This window comes from Pseudorca crassidens, chromosome 8 (assembly GCF_039906515.1).
Source record: "Pseudorca crassidens isolate mPseCra1 chromosome 8, mPseCra1.hap1, whole genome shotgun sequence".
Taxonomy (NCBI): Eukaryota; Metazoa; Chordata; class Mammalia; order Artiodactyla; family Delphinidae; genus Pseudorca; species Pseudorca crassidens.
In genome coordinates, this window is record NC_090303.1 from 14,107,747 (window position 1) to 14,133,189 (window position 25,443).

A 25,443-nucleotide genomic window follows, 5' to 3' on the forward strand; every position below is an offset into this window, starting at 1 on the left:
AGAAGCATTTTAGAAATTACACCTAAAAGCAGTCAGTGAGAACACCTGCCAAACCACGTTTGAGATTCCTCCCAATTTCCTCCTCTGGGTCCCACTTCATCCCCAGAGAGTAGAGACCTGAGACCTCAGCATAGATCTCCTTTACATTTTGATCTGTTTGTAATGTGACCATTAGCTCTATCTGAGGTCTTATTCTCCTGGCCTCTGGCTACCTCTCCAGGGTCATCTCCATTCCTGCCCTTTCTCAGCTCCTCCAGCACCACGCTCAGCACCTCCCCGTCCCTCCCTCAGCCCACACCAGTTTGGCCCAGCTGACAACTGGTCGTAGGTCACGTGTCTGCTTACATTTCATTCTCAGGGACACCTTTGCTGATCCCACGCTCTAGGTGAGGCCTCCCTCATCTGCGCTTTCAGGCCATCCTGCTGTTGCCTCTGGTTCTCCACGGAAACACCCATCTCACTTTTCTGAATTTATTATTCAGAATAACAAAAAAATTTCCTGGCAAACTGTAAGCTCCATGAGTGACTGGGCCCGGCCTGGGTACAGCCCTAACACCAGAGCTTCATATAACGTATGGGACACGGTAGGTTTAGTGAGTTAAGTTGTGTGTGTGAGTGTGGGTGTGTTTAAGGTTTTAGCACTCAACCAGGTTACCTTAGTTAATTATGAGCAAATTAGTAGACTGTGCCCACTGTGCTGACACTTCTGTCACTAAACGAATGGTGAGCTAAAACTACTGACTGACTACTCCACTCACCAGGGACTCACAGAACACCAGATTACTTAAGCTGGGCAAAGAGATATGATGCATCTTCTCATTTATACTCCAATTAATAACTAGTTTTCTTTGTATCTTTCTACCTTTAACTGGAAAATAGGATTTAAAGGTCGAATGAGAGAGGAGTTTAATAAACAAGAATGAAAGAATGATAGTATTAGCAGAACTACATTTCATATTTAGAGATAATTCATGACTGTTAACTAGTTTGCATGTTTTAACTATGACACGTATATATATACACAAATGAAATTTCTGTCTTAACTGTTTACTAGAGATTGGAGGTGGTGGGAAACGATACGCAAAGGGAGCATGTTACAATAGATATAAATTAATAAAGGAGATCGTCTGGACTATACTACTTCATTTATTATTTTAATATTGGTAATGGTTACAAATATTGGAACAATGTATTAAGTGCTGACAATAATTATTTAAGTAGCAGAAAGAAATTTTGAAGAGGTAAATAATTTCCCGTTCCTGTTCAAAGTGTCTTCAACATTGGTGGACGAGCACCTTTAAGGTTTTAATCAATGAGCACTCGCCTATACAGGAATTCTAATGTGAGAATCTGAGGGGCTGCTGTGGATCTACACATCTCTAAAAAAGGTGCCATAAACTCTGTTCTCCAGGAGACAAATTTCTCATAATGACTAAGATGGAAAATCCTTCAGGCAAATTAGTGCGACACGTAGAAAATTCAGTACTGTTCACAAGAGATTCATTAATAACAAAGGTAATATAAATAAGTAGTTTTAATTATGATTTTCACTGTAAATGTAAAGATGCAGACATATATGTATATCAGCAGAACTACATTTAATGAATCCCAAAATGTGTGTCCACTGGCTAACTAGAAAACAGTGCAGCATAAACACCACTTTTAACTACACCCACCTGCCCTGTTTTGGCAGATTCGCCTCACTGAGGCATTGTGGGAGAATCTGAGTTATTTCTACAGCATTCATGAGGTTCCCAATGAGGACATTCCTTACAAAAAAAGGCGGAACTATCATCCGTAAATAATATCAATGAAGAGGACAAACCACGGGAAAATTTTAAATTATTTACTGATAAATTCTCTTTGCATTTAATATCTCATCCTGTCTGAGTGGTCTCTTACTGGGATACACTGAACTAGGAGATACAATAGCAACTTCTTATCTTATGTCTATGAGCAGAATTGTCTCTCCCCTTCATGGGGAGTCCGGGTGTGCTGCCCTCTACAGACACTCAGATACTAATTCCAAAAATAATCTAAACACATCCATTTCATCTCAAATCTGAGACTTCCTTTGTTGGTAATTCTATAGAGAGAATATAAGGTCAGTCAGTAAGATAGATATACCAAAAAGATGCCTAAGCCCTATAAAAATTAAACAAACAAAAATAAAAATTTCCAAAAGAAGATTAAAAAGAGATTGCTGTAGACCTGAGAATTATATTGTAGTAAATTGAATTTTGGGCCCTAGTTATTTACCCCTCCCCCTGCCCATGCCTTCACCATGTAACTTTACAGTTTCTCTTAAAAAGAGAGATATATTTTCCCCAACCCCATATAGCCTAACACTTGCTTTGGCCAATGAGTTGTGGGCAGAAGGGTCTGTTAGTTCTGCAAAAGCTCTTAAGTGGCATTGGGGTTTCTGTTTGCCTTCTTGCTCTTCTGGCATTGCCATGAGAAGAAATGAGAGGCACATGGAGCAGAACTGGGCCTAACTCACACTGGAGCCAAGTCCAGCCAGACCTGCATCTAGAAGCAAAGCCACCCAGGCAAGTCCAGCCTAGATCAGTCATCTACCATCCAATCCACATGCACGGAATAAATAAATGCTTATGCTTGAATGTTACTGAGATTTTTGTGGTTATTTGTTACACAGCATTATTGTGAGAATAGCTAACTGATACACCTACATTAAAGTGAGCAAAAGAGGTATGCATTCTCCTTTAGGAGTCTGAAAAAATATTTCCTTCTTGATTGATTGTTTATTTATTTACCAAGGAAAGTCAGTAAATGCACATCTGACTGATAGAGAGTTACATCCAATGAGTTCATTCTAGGTTGGCCTCTGACTTACTTTTTTCCTTACTATCATGCTAATAACTGTTATTAATTTTCAAATGTTTATCTTATTCTCTCATGTGTTGGGGATATCAATGTGGTATGACCTCATCTGTAAACTTGTGGAATTAAATTAGATCGGTGTTTCTTGAATTATTCTTTAGGGACCCATGGTTCCAAAGAGGTGTTTGGAGGAGTATAGCATGATGAAAGCAGGGGAAAAAAGGTAAAGAGTTGGAGTGCTAACTTATCAATTGCAAAATTCGACTTTGATCTGTTTTAGATAGTTAGACTTCATTTGAGAAATCAGTTCCACTGTTTAAAAATTAAAGTCAAAAACTACTGGACAAAATGCTTTTTAAAGTCTTCTCATACTGAAAGCACTATGATCACATTTTTTTGCTTTGACTACCCCCTTCTCTTTCTCGCTATTACCACGTCCTTAATTTCAGATGCTGACTGTAACCTGAAGTCTTGTAATAACTTCCTAACTTGACTCCCTGCTTTAAGTTACAAGTTGTGTCATTTCACTCCTCTGCTTAAAACTAGAGTAAAACTAAACCTAGTGGGGCCTTGAGGCTCTGCTTCTCTCTTCAGTCTCCATTCCTGCCCCTCTTTCTTCACTACTTATTTATTTATTATTTAATTTTTAATTTTTAATTTTTTTATCTTTATTGGAGTATAATTGCTTTATAATGTTGTGTTAGTTTCTGCTGTACAACAAACAAAGTGAATCAACTATGTGTATACATATATCCCCATATTCCCTCCCTCCTGAGCCTCCCTCCCACCCTCCTTATCCCACCCCTCTAAGGTGGTCACAAAGCATCAAGCTGATCTCCCTGTGCTATGCAACAGCTTCCCACTGTTGCATTTTACATTTTACATTTGGTAGTGTATATATGTCAATGCTACTCTCTCACTTTGTCCCAGCTTCCCCTTCCCCTCCGTGTCCTCAAGCCCGTTCTCTACATCTGCATCTTTATTCCTGCCCTGCCACTAGGTTCATCAGTACCGTTTTTTTAAATTCCATATATGTGAGTTAGCATACGATATTTGTTTTTCTCTTTCTGACGTACTTCACTCTGTATGACAGACTCTAGGCCCATCCACCTCACTACAAATAACTCAATTTCGTTCATTTTTTATGGCTGAGTAATATTCCATTGTATATATGTGCCATGTCTTCTTTATCCATTCATCTGTCTATGGACACTTAGGTTGCTTCCATGTCCTGGCTCTTGTACATAGAGCAGCAATGAACATTGGGGTACATGACTCTTTTTGAATTTTGAGAAAATTTGAATTCTCTCAGGGTATATGCCCAGTAGTGGGATTGCTGGGTCATATGGTAGTTCTATTTTTATGTTTTTAAGGAACCTCAAAACTGTTCTCCACAGTGGCTGCACTAATTTACATTCCCACCAACAGTGTAGGAGGGTTCCCTTTTCTCCACACCCTCTCCAGCATTTATTGTTTGTAGATATTTTGATGATGGCCATTCTGACCAGTGAGAGATGATACCTCATTGTGGTTTTGCATGCCTCTGAGTGATGTTGAGCATCTTTTCATGTGTTTGTTGGCCATCTGTATGTCTTCTTTGGAGAAATCTTTCCTCACTTTCCATTCTCATTTAAAGCATACCCAGCTCTTTCCCACCTCAGAGCCTTCTCATAAGCTGGTCCCTCTGCTCGAATGCTCTTCCCCTATTCTTCAATGTCAACTTCTAACTCTCCTTCAATTCTCAGTGTCCAAGTCATCCTCTCAGAGAGGCTTTTTCTGATCAACCTAAACTATCACAGGTCCCTCTGTCCCCGTTACTCTCTACGAAGCACACTGTTCATACCCCTTCTTTGCACGTGTCATGACTTACAGTTACAGAAACATTTGTTGGTTGCTTTTACTATATGACTTTCCATTGAGTATGAGCTTCATGTGGCCAAGGGCCAAGTTGCCTGGTTTATTTTTGCATTCCCAGGACCCAGAGCCTGGCACATAGTACATACTCAATAATATAAATGAATAAATGACTTTCTTAGCTTTTATCAACATGTTTTTTTCCACTACTTTTCTATGCCATATAGCATTTCCCTGTTAACATGTGTTCCCAGTTTCTGATATGCTTATACCTGCTCTCTCTCTTAGTTACCTCCCTTAATTCATGTATAACGTTCCTTATACTCCTGAATATCAGAACTTTCTCCTTCAATTTGCTTTATTCATCATACTTCCTTCCTCTCATTCTTTTTGTTGGCCAGTGGCCATGATCTGATCTGTTCTAGGACATTATTATCCAGCTGATCCCAAATCTTACAATTAGGTTATACCCACAACCAACTTAACAATAGCAGTTATTCAAGAAATGAGATCTGATACCTATAGAAGTAAATACTTATGTCGTTTGACAGATGTGACTGAGGGATTTGGGAAATACCCAAATTTCAAGCAAGGCGACCAGGATATAGTTTCAGGGAAACAATGACCAAAGTTATATTCTAACTAATTTCCTTATTCTCTGTCAAAAGAAGAGAAAAAAAATGTGTATGATTTGAAAATATTTGAAAATATTGATTGTGTATTGATTAGAAAATAGGGATGCGATGGACAAGAATGTGGAGTGTCTTTCTAGCAATGACCAGAGTAGAGACAGCAGATCTGAGGAACGGTAATGTCACGATCACTAGAGAAGTGCAGTCTGTTGGGGCCAATAGGTCGATCATAAGCTCTCACTACAGTTTGGATGCTCTGAGAGTCAGGCCTGAGGTTTCTCCCTAGAAGTGAAAAACCTGGCACTTTGGCTTAAGGCCAAAATGTCTTCAGTGAGTTTGTTTGGTATGAGTCAAGTTACAAAAATTCAATATATTCTGAGTTTACTGAAAACATTTAGTTTCTTGATCGACAAAGCTAAGATCCATACCTTAAACCACAGTTCAGAAAAAAAAAAAAAAAAATGCCCTGGCCTGAGCAGTCAGTAGCCTTGCTTGGACACCACCTCTATGGTGCCTGCCTTTCTTTCTCATTCTCATACAAACCAAGCGTAACTTCAGAACATTTTCCATATCTATCGCCATCTATCTGTTGGCCATAAAGCACTTGTGTGAGTACGTGATTCCACAGAATGGAGTTAGGTAATACAAGCATTTTTTGGTCACCCAGACAGAGTGAAGACACAAGTCCGCAGCCTCAGCAAACACGCTGTGGGTGTGATTCTAGGGTTCCCCTTTTACCCAAAATGAAAAGTTTAGATAATGTCTTGACAAGCTGTTTGGAGGGTCATCAACTACTTGCAGTGATCAGCACAAGGGACAAGTTCATGAAGGAAGGAGTTAAGAAAAATAAAAATTTTCAAACCTGGGACTGATATCTTCCCCACAGTCGGATGTTTCATCTCCATAACGAGGCCATTGTGCAACACCTTAAAATGTAAAAACAGAGAGAAAAATAACTTACAAAGTAAAATTATCTTCAATCTCAAGGAATATGCAAAGCCACCTGTTCAATCCATTGAAGAAAGATATTGCAAAACAGATTTGTTTTAACATCTTTATTGGAGTATAATTGCTTTACAATGTTGTGTTAGTTGCTGCTGTATACAAAGTGAATCAGCTATATGTATACATATATCCCCATAACCCCTCCCTCTTGCGTCTCCCTCTCACCCCTCTAGGTGGTCACAAAGCACCGAGCTGATCTCCCCGTGCAATACAGCTGCTTCCCACTAGCTACCTATTTTTCATTTGGTAGATGTATGTCCATGCTACTCTCTCACTTGAAATGTTACTTTGAAAGTAAATATTTGAGGTTAAAATGTTTCCATCTTATATTAAACCCAGTGAAGCCAAAAAGAATTAGAAGACTCAAGGGCTAGCAAACTTGACTTTTATAAAGTCTTCCCACCCTTAAAAATGTTATTTGCTCTTAAATATAGGGTATGATTTTCCCCCTTTCATCTATGCTTGATCCTCTGAATATTAAAGCTCAGCCTTTGCCTGCATGACCTCATAGCAGGATTGGGCCAAGGTCACCTGCAGAAGGACAGGATGGGAGGAACCAGGAACTGGAGCCCTGGAAGTTTATTCAGCGGAAGGGGTGGGGAGTCAGTCCAGTTTGAAAGGTGAATCAGAGTATCCAGAAGGCCCAGTGACTGTGGGAAGTAGACAGATCAGAGCTGCTGTGACAAGCAATGAGCAGAGACAGCTGACAGGGAATACAGCGTAGGACCAGGTCAGAGGCCTGAGCAGGAGACTGAAACCAGAGATGTTCTCAGTGGTAACAAGGTCTTACTCATAAGACTAGGTTTCATAACTAGGACTCCACTACCCTGGAGTCAGGGGGATGGAGACAACTGAGAAAACAAAAAGCCAGGAACCCCATCCTAGAGGGCTGATTCGATCTCATGCATTGGACCAAGATAGGTATTTGGTGTCCCATCAAGAACACAAGGTAGACTTGACCTCAGAGTTAAGACTCAAGGCAGTTACTAGGACAGGGACATTCTAGCAGAGCCCAACCAAGAGAAATGTGACTTGATGCTGAATTGCTTGGCTACGGAAACAGAGCTACTTATATCCTTGGCACCATAGTTTAAATCCTTTAAACTACATAAGTCCTTGGCTGTAGTTTTTCCCAGGGGGTGGGCAGGAAAAGAAAATCTGCCAGAGATCAAGTGCCCTCCAGCTGTAGGTAAAGGATGAGATGAGGGTATGGAACTAGATTCTAGAACATAAAACATGAATTACTGGAGGCAAAGTGTTCTGTCATACGCAAAGGAAAATGCTACAAAGTTGTCTTCTTTTGTTAGTTTAGTTTTTAACAACTGGAGGCTACCTGAGTATACTGTTTCAAAGAACCCCCCAATTCAGTTTTTTATTACTATTACTGGATCTTCGGTGAGACACATATGGGTGACGTACATATGAATAGTGCTTCACCTGCACTATCTACCAAATGCAGAGCTTCTCTCTTCCTGTTCCATACAAAGAAGTATTTCAGTGGCCCTGTGAACTTGCGGACCACAATTTCATGCTAATATCCCAAAGAGTAGCAGTAGTAATGGTTCTCTAGCATTTTGAGCCTCAGGTAAAAGCAAGATCTGCACATGCTTATCCTTGTCATAATCTTTCCACAGAGCAAAAGAGCACGAAATAAATAAACCAATAAAAATGTTTTCTCACTTGGAATACTCAGGGAGAGAGGACACATTTCTTGGCTTTCATCTATTTCCGGTGAGCTTATTGGTCACGTTACGGAATAAGCCATCCATACGACAACCTCCTGGATGACTTTTTAAGGTTAAAACTATAACTCTGCTATGGCTAAACATCCTGGCTTCCACTGTTTTCTTTGGGAATGGTCGCCACTTTGGGGGTGATGCTCTTGACACGACCATGTCAAACCTCCCCATTAAGGGTGATGCCACACCATAAGGAGATCTTTCCGGGGATGCCTTGCCTTTCTCTTGGAATTGCCAGTTTTGCACCCAAGAGCTGGCCAGAGAAGATTCTTGCCGGTGTTCGAGCTGTGCTATAATTTAATTCTGGTGTGCCTCATTCTCAGCACCCGCCCAGCACAGCCTCCTCCTTCGTGGGGGTGAGGGCTAAAAGCCAACGCGAGGTGCTAAATCTCAGTTCTACTGAGGACAGGAACAAAAATACCACGCTAAATTTCACTCGAAACAATTATCTGCACACTGAATCATTCTTCTCTTCTCGTATCTCTGTTGCCCTCCTGACTACCTCTTTGTAATAACGCTGCAGTGCTACTCACAAAAGACAAAAGTGAGTGTTCTCAGCTAAATATAACTTAACTGATAGTGTTAAAATTAATTAACGCTGAATTTTAATCATGTAGCAAACGTTAAGTGTCAAACGTGAAGGGGTAGTTGTTAAAGGTCAAGGGACATACGTCAAAGTTTGTAAAGCAAAAGCTAGCAGTTGATTGAAGTTTTTCATGGAAGCAGCTTAAGGAGTGTAGTTCCTTCAGCTCTAACCCTCACTGCTGTCTATAGGTGATAATCCCAATATGAAACTTTCTTATCTAACTGGATCAATTCCTTTGCATTGACAATTGTTCAGTTTTAAGCAGAAATGCAAATTCTTCTTACGCTTGAAAGGAAAGTAACTGCAGCCTCTCATTTGCTGTAGTATTTTATACAATTACGAGGCAAATGGGCTAGTCTGAGCTCCCATCTTCAGAAAGAATTGACTTATCTCCCTGCTTGGTTGCCACCCACCTTTTTATGTGAAGTCTGAGGTCCATCAAATTCCATTGGCTTTCTTCATGCATCAGGTCAGATTATCTCAGAACAACTGAGGCTGTGGCACTGCTGTCCCTGGAAACCCTGCCTGATGACTCAGAACCTTGGAAAACTCTCCAGCATCGTTTGTGGGGCAAGTCCTGCTCTGCTTCATAACATATTCAAGAATCTCAGAACCTAGGCAGTCTGTCTGGATTTTCACATAACTCTCTCCCGCTGCACTTCAGGCCTGTGTCGCATCCTAACTTCACCGGAAATGCAGGAACTGCCACTTGTCACCGTTTGTATGACATTTCTTTGGGAATAGTTACTAAATGTTTCCTTTTCCTTTCCTCATCCAGGTGCAACGCCCCATTCTCTACTACCTTAACCAAGAAATTCAAATGCAAAGTGCTTCTTTTTCTGACCACTAACAACGGAATGGGGACCCTCAGCCTTAGGGACCTCAAACTGCCATTTTCCTTGAAGGGAATTTCATGCCTGGATCCACAGTCTGGCCATTCAGGATATTCTTTGTTTCATAATTAGTTATTTCAAAATAAGGCAAGGGGCCTTCCGAAGAACTCTGATGTGGATTTTGTCCTTCTCTTACTTATTTTATCCTCCTTCGATCTTTCATGGATTGGTAGCTCTTCTAAATTTCATTTCTTCTTGAAATTTCAAAAGCCTATTCTTGATAAGAATAGAATTGTAGACACTGCACCCATCTCTCCAGCACAGTATCAGGCCTATTTAAAATAAGGTCTCTCTTCTTCAAGAGTTTAACAGATTGACAGCCTAATGACAGAGTCAAATGGTAATGTATTAATGATGGGGGGGAAGAGAAAAATGTATACCTTAAAGCAATGTGGGAAGTGAAATTTGAAGTGGAAGTGAGAAAGTCTTTTTATAAAGTCCTATGGCAGGAATGGCAGCAAAAAGTCTGTAATACAGCAGTAGCAAGAAGAAAAACGTTGAAAAAAACAAAAATCAATACTCACTATATAAGCAGTGAAAATCTCTACGGAAAGCAAGAGATCTGAGTCCAGAGTAGAATTAGCAAGCCATATTCAAATAAAAAGAGTGCCAGCATTAAAAGATGGATACAAATGATATGGGTGAAGACCTTATCAAAAATCAATGGGGACTTCCCTGGTGGCGCAATGGTTAGGAATCCGCCTGCCAGTGCAGGCGACACAGGTTCCACCCCTGGTCCGGGGAGATCCCACATGCCGCGGAGTAACTAAGCCCATGCGCCACAACTACTGAGCCTGCGCTCTAGAGCCCGCGCACCACAACTACTGAGCCCGTGCACCACAACAACTGAAGCCCGCGTGCTCTAGGGCCCGTGCTCTGCAACAAGAGAAGCCACCACAAGTGAGAAGCCCACGCACCACAATGAAGAGTAACAACTAGAGAAAGCCCACGCGCAGCAACAAAGACCCAACATGCCAAAAAAAAATCAATGTAATACCCTCAATGACATTAACAATGATGCACAAAAGATAATCGATCTACCCATTCACTATGAATAGAGACATGACCTATCCATTCAATTTGACAAACATCATAGAGCACCTACATACTAGACGATATGGAAGGGCTGAGACTAAAAAAGATGAATGAACTGGCATTCAAAGTGCCTATAATTGGAAGGTAGGCAATGAGACCTGAGCCAATTTTTATAACAGTGTACGTTCCATAATGAAGGAGTAATATCCAATGAGCAAAAAGTAACTAACTCTGTCTACCTTGGAAGGAAGCTGAGGTTGTAGGTCAAGGAGGTCAGTAAAAGTCACAGAACAAAGAAGATATTGAAATAAAACATTAGGTTGACAATTACAATGATAAATATAATAATGGTGGCTATCGCTCAACAAAACTCCTTAAGGGTCCGGCACTGTGTTCGGAGCTAGAGTTACCTCTTAGTGAGACGATTAACTAGACTAGGTAGAATTACTATCACCTGCATTTCCACTGACAAAGTGACGGAAGCCTAAAGAGGTTAAATACTTGCCCAAGGTTTCATAATTAATAAGTGGCTGACCTTGGATTATAATTTAGGCGTATCTGATCCTAAACTCTTAGCCAGCTGGACACTTAGTAAAAGAAAAAAGTAGATGAGCGTAATTTGATTTACCATTAAAATAACTAGCTGATGTGGTCAATTCTGTAAAACAAATCAGTCAGTTCATTGTGGGGAGGGGACAGGTAATCTGCCAAATGGCTGGCTTTGCACCATGCAGCCCAATTAATTAATGAACTGAAGCGTTCCCTTCTAGGTAGCCAAGGATAGTCCGGCTCCCACAGAAATAAAGGCTATGGAAAGAGGAAGGATTTTGGTCCCAGCCTAGCGCAGATGTTGAAGGGGACAGACCTAGAGGGTGACCTTGGGCAAGACACAAGTTCTCTGAGGCTCAGAACCCTCCTCAGTCAAAAGGGGGCAATGATACCTGTATCTCAGGCATTTGTAAGGATTAAGTGAGATGAGGATTGTAGAGCGGTGAGCACGGTGCCTTGGACAGAGTAAGCTCAAAATAAATGGCAACTGTTTATCATTATTGAAAGACTAGGTTAAACTCTGGCTCCACCAAGGATGAGCTGTGTGGCTCTGGGACACATTCACTCATGCGACAAACAAACGTTAAATGTATTAACGGTCATGATTAATAGTAAGTATTAAATGCATATGAATGTGCTGGACATTGTTAAGTGCTGAGGAAAAGAAAAACTGGGTCACAGAACAAGCAAGGTCCTTGCCCTCAAAAAGCTTATAGGCCTGTAAGGGAGACTTCTGAATTAAATGATACACACTGGTCTATTATTATTACATAATATCTGTTTAGTTCTCTGTTATATTTCCAGTGCCTTGAACATTATCTGGCACTATCTGGTAGATGCTCAATAGTATTTCGTAGGATCTATCGAATTAAATTTATTTATTTGTTTGTTTGTTTAATTAAGTAGCAAGTAGCTCCTCCTGGTTTCTTCATTATATGGGTGGGCGCGTTGTAGGGAGTTCTCTGTTTTAAGCTTTTAATAAATACCTAAAGTTCTCAAGACACAGAACTATTTTACTGGGCTTCCAAAATATATTCACTTTTAAGCACTTAGTTTTTAAGTCCCATTGTTGCCCTGCGATTCCCTCAGTTTCCTAAAGCTTTCCAGGTGATGCTGAATCTGTCCTAGATACTGCACATTCCAGAGGCCATGCTGAAGAAGCTCTGCAAGGATCATGGCCATTAACCATGAAGAAAACCCAAAAAGGGTGACCTATGAATTCAGCAGAAACAACGGGCACGCAGACTACACATGTACAGTCCATCTGCCACACTTGAAGACAGTAATCATAGCATTCTTATTCGTTGGGAAAACTCAGAAAACCATTTTCAAAATATGCAATAGCACCTTAGGAAGCAAAAGAAGCACTGGAGTAATCTCATTTATTGTATAGTATATTTTATCAATGTAGTCATTCCTTTAGCGCAATAGAAAATAACCTTGGAATAATACTTGGAAAGTTACATAATCAAAGGCATAACTTACAATTAACAAATTAAAAGTTAATTCAACTGTTACTGAAAACTATGACTCCAAAAAATGCAAAAATAACATATAAATTCATTAAAGAACTGACATGTAATCGCCTAACTTTACTTACATAATGGAAATCAGATTTAAATGCTGACATTTTCGGTTTTCTTATTTCTTTTGAAACAACTACTGTAACCTTTTTTCTGGTGCTAACAACGCACACGACTCAGACTTTTCCTTCTTTTCTCTAATTAAAAATATGAATACTAATCATCCAAAGAGGTATTATAATACATATTATTGTTTGAGCGCTAACAAAATGAACACCCATGCACCCAACACCCAGCTTAAGACACAGAACATCACCAAAATGTTTCAAGCCCCAAGTTTGTCCCAGTCCCTCCCTCCTCTATCACCAAATAATCACTCTCCTAAATTTTTTATCATTTCCTTACTTTTAAAATATTTGCACTCCATATTCATTTTCTCTAACAATTTAGTGCTTGTTTCCACCTATTTATAACATGTATATCAGTGAAATCATGAGTATGTATTCTTCTCTGATTTGCTTTTTCTCTTAACATTGTTAGTGAGATTCATCTATTTCGAAGCTTGTGGCCACGGGCCAATTATGGCCATGAGTGTAAAGTATACTATTATACAAATGTATCGTAATGTATTAATTCATTCTGCTCTTATGCTGTTTCCAGTTATTTCACCATGACAAGCAATGCTGCTATTAACCCATCTCTTCATGCAACATACACCTAGAGCTAGAATGGCTAAGACTTAGAGCACATGCATCTCAACTTGTTAGGTAATTTCAACTTATTTTTCTAATTGGTTTACCAACCATTCCCACCAGCAATGAATATTATTTTCAGTTGCTTTACATCCTTAGCAAAACTTGATATCATCAGAGTTTTTAGATTTTGCCAGTCTAATCACTGTGAAATACTATCTTATTGAGGCTTTAGATTTTATTTTCTTGATTACCAATAAGGTTGAGTATATTTTCCCTGCTTAATAGCTATTTATATTTCTTCAGTGAAACGCTTGTTCAAGTCATTTGCATGTTTTTCTATTGGCTTAATTATTTTTTTCTCATTGATTCACAGAGTTCTTTACATATCCCAGTTATGAATCCCTCATTGGAACATAAATTGAAAATATTACGGCTTTATTTCTCACTCACTTGCTGATGAAAGAAATCAAAGGGGACTTAAATAAATGGAGAAGCATACCATGTTCTTGGACTGGAAGACTCAAGGCACTAAAGATGTCAGTTCTCCTCGGATTTATCTATAGGTTTATGCAATTCTTACCAAAATCCCAGCAAAGTTTTCTGTGTATATAAAGAAGCTTATTCTAAAATTTATGTGGAAAGACACAGGACCCAGGATAGCTTAAATAAGAATAAAGTGAAAGGGAATCGGTCTACCTGATATTAAGGTATACTATATAGTTGCTATATACTTTAAGAGAGTATGGTATTGGCACAGGGATAAACACGTAAATCGATGGGACAGAATAGATGTCAGACATATAACCACACAAATATGCCCAAATAATACCTGACAAAGGTGTAAAGGAAGAAGGATAGACTCCTCAACAAGTGGTATTGGAACAATTAGGAAGAAAAAAAACACCCCAACCTAAATCTCATCTCATAACTCATACAAAAGTTAACTCAAAGTGGATCATGGACTTCATTGAATAATTTAAAACTATAAAATTTAGAAAAGAATCTTTGCTCTACAAAAGATCATGTTAAGGGGATGAAAAAAGCTAAGACCAGGAGAAATATTTGCAAGCAATATATCTGATAAAGGACTAATATCTGGTATATATATAAAGAATTCTTACAACCTAAGAGTAAAAAGCAATCTAATTAGAAAACAGGCAAAAGACATAAACAGACATTTCACTAAAGAGGCTATACTGATGGTAAATAAGCACATGAAGAGATGTTCAATCTCATTAACCATTAGAGAGTTGCAAATTAAAAGCACAAGGAGATATTACTATACATCTATCAGAATGGCCACGATTTTTTAAAGTGACAGCAAATATTGGCAAAGAGAAACTGGATCACTCATACATTTCTGGTGAGAATGTAAAATGGGATAGCCATTGTGGAAAACAGCTTGGCAGTGTTTTAAAAAGTAAACGTACAGCTGCATACGACCCAGCAGTTGCATTCCTGAGCATTTCTCCTTGATAAAGTCAAAGTTATGTTCATACAAAAAACTGCACTTCAATGTTCATAGAGCTTTATTTGTAATAGCCAAAAATTGGAAACAACACAGATGTCCTTCAACCAGTGAATCATTAAGCCAACTGCAGTACATCCATAGTATGAAATACTCGCAGACGATGAAAAGGAACAGACTATTGACTCATACAGCAACCTGTATGAATCTTGAGGGAATTATGCTGAGTGAAAATGGCCAGCCCCCAAGGGTTACATAGTATATAATTCCATTTACCTAGCATTCTTGAAATCATAAAATTCTAGAAATAGAGAATAGATTAGTGGTCAAGGTTAGAGAAGAGATGGGAGTGGAGGAGAGGAAGGTGGGTGTGGCTTTAAAAAGGCAACAAAAGGGATTCTTGTGATGGAACTGTTCTGTATCTTGACTGTATCAATGTCAATATCCTGGTTGGGATGTTGTAAGATAGTTTTGCAAGATGTTACCCTTCCCGGAACCAGGGTAAAAGGTGCATGAGATCTCTCTGTATTATTTCTTACAACTACGTGAGAATCTACAATTTTCTCAAAATAAAAAGTTTTATTTTCAGATGTTTTAAATTTGGATTTCCATAGTTTGTTTTTTGAAAAACTGAATTGAATTTTGTGTATAACATGAAAAGGAATTTGATTTCGTTTTTTCCCTTAGAACAATTTTGAGCAGTCCTTCTTTTCCTTCTGAATCTGCAATACTAGTTCTGCTGCAGATCATTTCTACACGTTGGGCTCTTTGTCCTGTCCTAAGGGTCTGTTTGTCTGCTGCACTGCCGACACCACACTGACTAAATCACTGTAGATTTATCGTAAGTACCAGTGTTTCATTTGTCAAGGTCCTCACCCAACCCCTGCCTTATCCTTTGTCTTCAGGGGTTCCTGGCCCTTTACTCTTCTCTATAAATTTTAACGTCAACCTGTCAAATTCCAGGAAAACCCCATTGGGCAGAAATAATAACCTTACAATTTTAATGTTACTGTACTCCCCATTAAACATTTACTTTAATAATTTCCATTTATTTAAGTCGTTTTTAATATTTGTATAAAGTATAAGCATTTTTCCATAAAGGATTTACACATTTTTCGTTAGCTTTATCCCTAACAAAAACAATCTATTTTAGCTGATACGGTAAAATGAATCATTTTTTAATAGAAAACTTTATTTATTGCTAGCATATAGAAATGAAATTAACTTTAAAATTTTTATTTTATATCTGGCAAACACTCTTTTTTCTTTTTTTTTTGCCTGCTTTGGGTCTTCATTGCTACGTGAAGGCTTTCTCTAGTTGCTGAGAGCCGGGGCTACTCTTCGTTGCAGTGTGCAGGCTTCTCATTGCGGTGGCTTCTCTTGTTGCGGAGCACAGGCTCTAGGCACGCGGGCTTCAGTAGTTGCAGCACACGGGCTCAGCAGTTGCGGCACGTGGGCCCTAGACTGCACGGGCTTCAGTAGTTGTGGCTCACGAGCTCTAGAGCACAGGCTCAGTAGTTGTGGCACACAGGCTTAGTTGCTCTGTGGCACGTGGGATCTTCCCAGACCAGGGATGGAACCCATGTCCCCTGCATTGGCGGGTGGATTCTTAACCACTGCACCACCAGGGAAGTCCTAAACACTCTTATTAATTTGTAGATTCTGTTAGGTTTTCTATAAAATTAATTATATTATCTCTGAATAATTATAGTTTTGGTTTTCCGTTCTAATTCTTATACCTTTTATTTGATTTTTTTATATTGCTGGCTAGGATTTCCAGTAAATTGGTGGAGTCTTAGTAGAAAGCATTTTTATCTTTTTCCCAGTTTTAAAGGAAATACACTTAATGTTTCATCATTATGTTTGCACCAAGGTATTGTAGGCACACTTTATTAGGTTAAGAAATCTATTCCTAGTTTGTTGAAAACTTGTATCATAGACGTTGACTTTTATAAAATTATCTTAATCCATTTATTAAGAGGATCATATAATTTTTCTCCATTAATCTGTTAACATGAGGAATTAACTAATTTTCTAATATTGAACCAAACTTACATTTCAAGAACAAACTAATTTTTGAGTTCTGTTTGCTAAGGTTTTGTTTAAAATTTTCTTGTATCTATTGCCATGAGATTGGCCTGCAATTTTCCTTCCTTGTATTGACCTTGTTTAATTTTAGTATCAAGAGTAACTTTAATTCATAAAGGGAGCTACAGTAATCCTCCTTTTCCTATTTTCTGAAAGTGTTTATATAAGATTGGAATTAACTGGTCCTTCCTTCAATACCTGGTGGAAACTTACCTACAAACCACCTGCAACTGGTGTTTTATTAGTGAGAGTGTTTTTAATTATCAATGTCTTCTTTTAATCATACAGGGCAATTCAAATGTTCTATTTTTTCTCGAATAAGTTTCAATAATACATATTTTGCAAGCATTTTACCACTCCACTAACTTGTCAAATTTACTGTCTTAAAATTGTTTATTACTTGTCATATAATTTTAGAATTCTTATATCTTCCTGGTGAATTGAAATTTGTATTATTATGCAGTTACTTGTTGCAGAATAATGCATTTTTAATACATCTTTATTGGAGTATAACTGCTTCACAATGCTGTTAGTTTCTGTTGTACAAGGTTAATCAGCCATATGTATACATATATCCCCATATCCCCTCCCTCTTGAGCCTCACTGCCACCCTCCCTATCCTACCCCTCTAGGTCATCGCAGAGCACTGAGCTGATCTCCCTGTGCTATATGCTGCTTCCCACTAGCTATCTACTTTACATTGGGTAGTGCATATATGGCAATGCTACTCTCACTTTCCCCAGCTTCCCCCCTCACCCCCGCCACGTCCTCAAGTCCATTGTCTACATCTGCATCTTTATTCCTGCCCTGCCACTAGGTTCATCAGTACCATTTTTTTTTTAGATTCCATATAAGTAGTGTTTTAAAGTTATATTACCTTAATTTTGGTTTCTATTTTCTTCATATATCATTTTATGCCTATACAGTCAACCTTTCTAAGTTCTAAGTTTTAGGTGTGTCTCTTGAAAATAGAAAAATCACAGTCTTTATCTTATTTTTTCTTTGTCTTTTAACTGGAGGATTTCACACATTTACATGAATTGAGATTACTAAAATGTCTGAATTCATTTCTAGCATCTTAGTGCCTCCATCTGTCCCACCGTTAAAAGAAAAGTCCCATTTTGCCTTGTTTGAGATTGATTGAGATTTCCCACATTTTCTAGTTTGAAGATATATATCTATACTTTCACTATTCTTTTCCTCTAGAAATTTTAACATGCATATTTAACTGAACAAAACAGAAATCTGACCAACACCAATCCAGTTATCCTCATGCCAAATTACATGCCAGTTGTTCTCAGAGTTTCGCAGTTCCTGGTATGTCTCAGTAATTTTTTCACAATGCTCCTAGGCAAAAAAGAAGAACCTTTTGTTTTGTTTATTAAGTGATTATGTCAAAACAACTTAACACATATTTGTGTCCTAATAACGTAGCAGCCATTTGAAAAAAGCAACAGACATGAATTGAAAGGAAAGGCAGGGCACAACTTCTCAGATCTTGGAATAAAATTGAATACTTTCACTCTCATTTCTTGTTTCATATTGATTTTATCTTGGTACTTTTTTTTCACAGAAACATCCATCCAAAAACCCAGTTCCAAAAAGAAATAATGTAATCAAAAGGAACGTAGTACAATTCAACACTGAAACCATAAACTGCCTTGAGCTAGCATTCCATGCTGTACAATAGATATTGCTGTGTCCCTTAGAAAATGTTAACATCTTCTGGTACCCCTGTGCATTTATGGGGATGCCACAGGTGCCTCAGCATATAGATTGGGAACAACAATTATATGCTATTGTTCAAATTTTTGGTTCTATCTTTTTAATTCAAAAATTAGACAGTATTAATATTGTTTTCAATGTTTTTAACTAACATCATGTCTACCAGATTTCTTGCTCATTTTTTTTTTAAATCATAGGACTTCCTTCCATGGTTGCGTTCCCTCTTCCTGTAGGATAGTCATCTGTTTAGAGTAAATTCCCTTGGTTTTATCTTCTTAGAAGTTACATTATTTTGCTCTCATTCTGAAAGACAGCTCTACTGGTTACACATTTCTAAGCTGACAGTTTTTTTCTTTTGGCACCTTGATGATATTATTCCACAGTCATGTGGCTTTCATCATTGTTTCAAGAAGTCGGCTGTTGGTCTAATTGCCACTCCTTCGGACGTACAGATTTACCTCGACTTAACCAGGCAGTTATGTCCTGATAAAGTCACCATAAGTCACAAATGCATTTAATACACCTAACCTACCAAGCATCACAGCTGAGCCTCGCCTACCTTAAACATGCTCAGAACGCTTATGTTAGCCTACGGTTGGGCAAAAGCTTCTAACATATTGCCAATTTTATAATATAGGGTTGAATGTTTCATGTAACTTATTGAATACTGAAAGTGAAATACAGAATGGTTGCCTGGGTACAGAATGGTTTTAAGCCTCTTGGTTGTTCACCCTCGAGATCTAGTGGCTGACTGGGAGCTGTTTGCTGCCGTGGCCCTGAATCACAAGAGAGTATCTACTGCACATCACTGGCCCAAGAAAAGTTCAAAAATGCAAAATTCAAAGTACATTTTCTATTGAATGCCTATCACTTTCATACCATCATAAACTGAAAAATCTTAAGTCTAACCCTAGTAAGTTGAAGACAAGTCTGTAATCTGGTTCCCCAGCGCCCGTTCCCCTCCCCCCATGGCTCTGGGTAATTGAAAAATCTTCTCTATGTTTTTGGTTTTCTACCATCTTTCAAGGCCTCAATTGCTTTTTCATTTAATCTAATTTTTATGTAATCAATTGTGCCTTCAATACTTCATGAATCTGAGGAATTAGGTCTTCAAAAGTTCTGGAACACGCACATATGGTCACCTTATCTTTGATAAAGGAGGCAGGAATGTACAGTGGAGAAAGGACAGCCTCTTCAATAAGTGGTGCTGGGAAAACTGGACAGGTACATGTAAAAGTATGAGATTAGATCACTCCCTAACACCATACACAAAAATAAGCTCAAAATGGATTAAAGACCTAAATGTAAGGCCAGAGACTATCAAACTCTTAGAGGAAAACATAGGCAGAACACTCTATGACATAAATCACAGCAAGATCCTTTTTGACCCACCTCCTAGAGAAATGGAAACAAAAACAAAAATAAACAAATGGGACCTAATGAAACTTCAAAGCTTTTGCACAGCAAAGGAAACCATAAACAAGACAAAAAGACAACCCTCAGAATGGGAGAAAATATTTGCAAATGAAGCAACTGACAAAGGATTAATCTCCAAAATTTACAAGCAGCTCATGCAGCTCAATAACAAAAAAACAAACAACCCAATCCAAAAATGGGCAGAAGACCTAAATTGACATTTCTCCAAAGAAGATATACAGATTGCCAACAAACACATGAAAGAATGCTCAACGTCATTAATCATTAGAGAAATGCAAATCAAAACTACAATGAGATATCATCTCACACCAGTCAGAATGGCCATCATCAAAAAATCTAGAAACAATAAATGCTGGAGAGGGTGTGGAGAAAAGGGAACACTCTTGCACTGCTGGTGGGAATGTGAGTTGGTTCAGCCACTACGGAGAACAGTATGGAGGTTCCTTAAAAAACTACAATAGAACTACCATATGACCCAGCAATCCCACTACTGGGCATATACCCTGAGAAAACCAAAATTCAAAAAGAGTCATGTACCAAAATGTTCATTGTAGCTCTATTTACAATAGCCCAGAGATGGAAAGAACCTAAGTGCCCATCTTCGGATGAATGGATAAAGAAGATGTGGCACATATATACAATGGAATATTACTCAGCCATAAAAAGAAACGAAATTGAGCTATTTGTAATGAGGTGGATAGACCTAGAGTCTGTCATACAGAGTGAAGTAAGTCAGAAAAAGAAAGACAAATACTAACACATATATATATGGAATTTAAGAAAAAAAAATGTCATGAAGAACCTAGGGGTAAGACAGGAATAAAGACACAGACCTACTGGAGAATGGACTTGAGGATATGGGGAGGGGGAAGGGTGAGCTGTGACAAAGCGAGAGAGAGGCACGGACATATATACACTAACAAACGTAAGGTAGAAGCTAGTGGGAAGCAGCGCATAGCACAGGGGTATCGGCTCAGTGCTTTGTGACCGCCTGGAGGGGTGGGATAGGGAGGGTGGGAGGGAGGGAGACGCAAGAGGGAAGAGATATGGGAACATATGTATATGTATAACTGATTCACTTTGTTATAAAGCAGAAACTAACACACCATTGTAAAGCAATTATACCCCAATAAAGATGTTTAAAAAAAAAACCTTTATCTTCAATAAATGATTAACTTCCCCCTCCCCCCAAAAAAAAAGTTCTGGAAAAATCTCAACTATGATCAAATACTGCCTCTACCTATATACTCTCTATCTTCTCCTGGAACTCCAATCAGATATATATTAGCTAGATATCAGACTTGATCACTCTTATACTTGCTCTCTCTTCTTTGTCTCTCTGGGCTGAGTTCTAATTAACCTATTCATATCTATGTACCAGATCACAAATTCTCTCTTATGCTGTGTCTAATCTACCATTTAATGTGTCTGCTGTTCAGCTATGCTTTATCCAGAGATGATTTGCATTTGTTTCATCCAAGTGAAGCACCAGCAAAATGGGACCACATTAAATTAAACTTCATGCTTAGAGATTTAGAGGTCCTGAATGGAATTAATTCCTGCCTTATATGCAGGATGCTACTAGGTATGTGGCTAAGACATCTCATGAAAGATTTTTTTCTCTCCATCTCTCCTGCAGAAGCCAAAGTCAAACAGGCCAGAATCCCTACTGTTTCCCTCTTCAGTCTTCCACACAGGTTTTAAATTTATTTTGTTGTTGTTGTTTTTTTCACCTAGTTCATCCACTGAGAATGCTGACTTTTGCATGTCCAAGTTTTATTCCGAAGTCCAACTCCCCACCTAGTGTGTGATTCAGGATTTCTGTCCTAGCCTCATTTCTTATGACCCAGGAATTTCAAGTTCTAAGCCCACAGGTGTCAGTCAGTGTACACTTCCATGCAGGTGTGTCTTCTAATGACTTCTGTACCAGCAGGTTTTCTCTGCTCACATACTCCTCCACTCTGACAGAAACAGAGTTTCTTATGATGTCATCATGTCTTCTCTAAGCTATACTTTCCAGGCTTAATTTGCTACTCCAAACTTTCCCAATATTAATTAGCCTGGGGAATAAGAAAAATAACTATTAAATGAAAGAGAATATAATAGAATCTAGTGAAATATAAAGGTGATTTATGAACTTTAAAGTCAGGATATTAGAAGTCCAGACTTACGTCATGTATTTTTTATTTTTTGGCTGCACCTCGAGGCATGCAGGGATCTTAGTTCCCCAACCAGGGATCGAACTCGTGCCCCCTGCAATGGAAGCACGGAGTCTTAACCACTGGATCGCCAGGGAAGTCCCCAGACTTACATCCTCCTTGGTACTGGGACTTTTAATGAAATTATCCCAGAACCAGTTGCTATAAACTTTGGTGAAAGCTGAGAAAGTATTCTTTTCCCTCCAGCACAGGGGCCTGCAAAGCCCTATAAAAGGAACCATTCCAAGAGGTGATCAGCAGGGTGATTGTGTGTGCTGTCTTCACTTAGCATGAACCAAATAATTCCTTCTTTTTTAGGAATTATTCAACTGCCCCCTGGGAAAAGTGAGTTTTGATTAGTTCTAAGAACATGTCAGGAGGCTGTGAATGTATCATCTTTCTTGCTGGATGTAGTCCTCTGCTCCCAGGACACTCTAAAGATGCTAGGCAAAGTTCAGGTGTCCAGCCTAGGATGCATACATAACCTGATCTACTTTATTTAGTGAAATAGTTCTTGATCTTATTCAATATCGTGCAAGTAAACGTTTTTCTTCTTAATATCCATTAGTTGATCAAGAAATCATCCCTTAAATGTGAATCACTGCCAACCACTCTCCTCTTTCAGAGAACAAAGTAACAAAAGAGTGTGAGAAGGGAAAAAGCCAGTTGGATGAAAATATAGCATGACCATAAAAAATTATGTGGACCCTCTGAGTGGGCAGAGTTTTCTAAGTGACATGTCAACGTTAGACAGTGTAAGCAGCATGAATGTAAAGAAAGGACAGGGGTGAGTGTGAGGAAATAGCCCTGCCTACCTCATACAGGGCAATGTGCATGCCCTGTCTCATTTTATCCATACAGAAGCCGAGTGACATGGGTGTTATTATCTCCATTTCTTAGATGAAGAGACAGACTTGGGAAGGTAAAATGACTTGATTAAGATCATAAATAAAGCGAAAGAGTGGCACACCCATGTCTCTCTGACGGCAGAGCCTACACTCTTTCTATCACATTATGCTGTCTCTTAAGTGTTCAACACCACTTCCCACTACAGTAAGATTCTAGTGTTCCTGATCTGGGTGCCACACAGATATAAGGGGAAGGAATCATTGGGGACACCAAATATTCCAGATGATTAAGCAATTTGTCATTTCTTCTGTTGGCTTGAGGGCCACCTAGAAGCTTGGATGTAGTAAGATGCAAGTAATATTTTATTGGGGGGCTTCCTTTCTGCCTCCCTGATGGTAGTGTGTTGTAAACTCTACTTGGGATCTAGTGACAATAAGACATCTCCTTATTTGGAGTTGTAAAGTGTTCCCTTAGTAAGTCCCCAGGAATAGGAAGGACAGCAGGGTGTAACAAAGCATCGGCATCTGCTTCCTTAACGATCTCTTCTTTAATAAAGTCATGCATGCCAAATGTGTTTAAGACTCGTTATCACTCTTTACACAGTATGATATAAGTTTAACCAGGAAAGGTTTTCAGCATCAGGAAACCACAGAGGAAATGATGTGGCACACACGATATCTAAACAGCCACAGAGCAGAACACCAGTTGATAAATGTGATTATCCAGTCCTCTACCATGAGGAAGCAATATCATGTGTTTACTTTATGTCAGACGTTCCAGAGAACCACAGCCACCCAAGAGGCAATCAAGGGACAGTCCTATGGCTCCAGAAAGATCATGGGTGCTGCACACCACATCCTCCTTGTACCTGATCCATCAATCACGGAATCAGCTCAGGTTCAGAAAACAACAGAACTGTTACGATAATTAGCATGTCTCTAAGCACAGACCACTGAGGTGGTGGTTCTAAAATTCACTGAATTCTGTGCTTTCATTTTATATTTTGGTTTGGTTTTCGCAGGAACTTGTGTTGGTGGGGAAATATCTTGCTTGCTGCAGGCGGATGCGCGTTTGCTGTAGGGCAAGAGATGAGGAGAACTATTTCAGGAAGGAGCCTGGATGGCTATGGGTGGGGGAGCTGATATTGATCCCTGGAGAAGGGTCACTGATAACTTTGTGGGCAATTGACCCTTGGAATACACCAAGAGATTTTTATCATCCAGAAAGGGCTGAGTCATACACACACACACACACACACACACACACACACACACACAATTTTGGCTTGAATTAGCTGGAGCGTAGGATGGAGGGGTAGGGATGGTCATACACAGAAACTAAAACAGAAGAGAATTCTCAGTTTAGTTCATGCACCCCAATCTAAACATCAAAATTCTGCCTGATCTTTATAAATCTCATTTATAAAGCCAAATGGGACTCAGAGTTTCTACATAAAGGAGACAGGAATATTGTGAGCAGCATGCAGCCATGCTTCAATCAACTAGATGGTATTTGACTGAAATTATTTTCATGAAGGAGTATTTTTTAATCCTATTTTTGCACACTTTTGGTGCTAGCTTTGCCACTTTCAATAACCTGGGAGAAACTTAAACCTACACACTAGTTCCACATAAAATATTTCTTTCTTCCACTTCAGTGATTTGTTTATGCAAATTACCTGACCTCAGGTACAGGCTGGTGCTTCGTGGGGGAATGTGCACCGTATAAACGAAGATACTTACTATCCTCACTATTTTGGTTCATTTGTAGGACGCAGTTATTTTCTGATGACTCGCAAATATTGACTTCAAGTTTTTCCTCAGTGTGTGAAGGCATGATTTGAGATGACTGTATAAGATATTCATAAAGTCTTAGACAGCTTCTGGCACACCGTAAGCATTAAATACACTTAGCTGTAATTATTATTATTGTTGCTAGTATTTTGTTATATAAAGCCTTCTTAATGAAGCCGTCTCCCTTGGGTAACAAACCCACGAACTGGACGTACAGAACTGCACTCTAGTGAAACATCTATATTCTGAGGGGTCCTATTTTACTTACATAAGGTAAAAAAATATATATATTCAAAGAAGTTGTAAAGCCCCCTTTTTTCCCATAGGTGAGGCCTTCAGGAAACTCCTCTTTTCTTTAAGTTCCATTTAATCCTAAACAAATATACTTAATAGGAGAAAAGCCATGCTAGTTAAACATAAGCAATAAGATACTATATGCCTAAAGCAACAATGAAATACCGTATTTTATTGGCAACCTTTGTAAATATGTATATTCTTAAACAAGGAGGTACCTTTCAAGGGTGAAAGGAGAC

At 38.9% G+C, this 25,443-nt stretch overlaps 1 protein-coding gene across 6 annotated transcripts in view; it reads right to left on the minus strand.

Annotated features, from left to right (window-relative positions):
• SUGCT (succinyl-CoA:glutarate-CoA transferase) overlaps nucleotides 1-25,443 on the minus strand; it is a 681,818-nt gene that overhangs the window by 96,243 nt on the left and 560,132 nt on the right. For all 6 annotated transcript variants that reach the window (XM_067745863.1, XM_067745864.1, XM_067745862.1 and 3 more), the window contains one exon: nucleotides 6,190-6,253. In XM_067745863.1, the coding sequence (XP_067601964.1) occupies nucleotides 6,190-6,253 (64 nt within the window). The remainder of the gene's footprint in view (nucleotides 1-6,189; nucleotides 6,254-25,443) is intronic.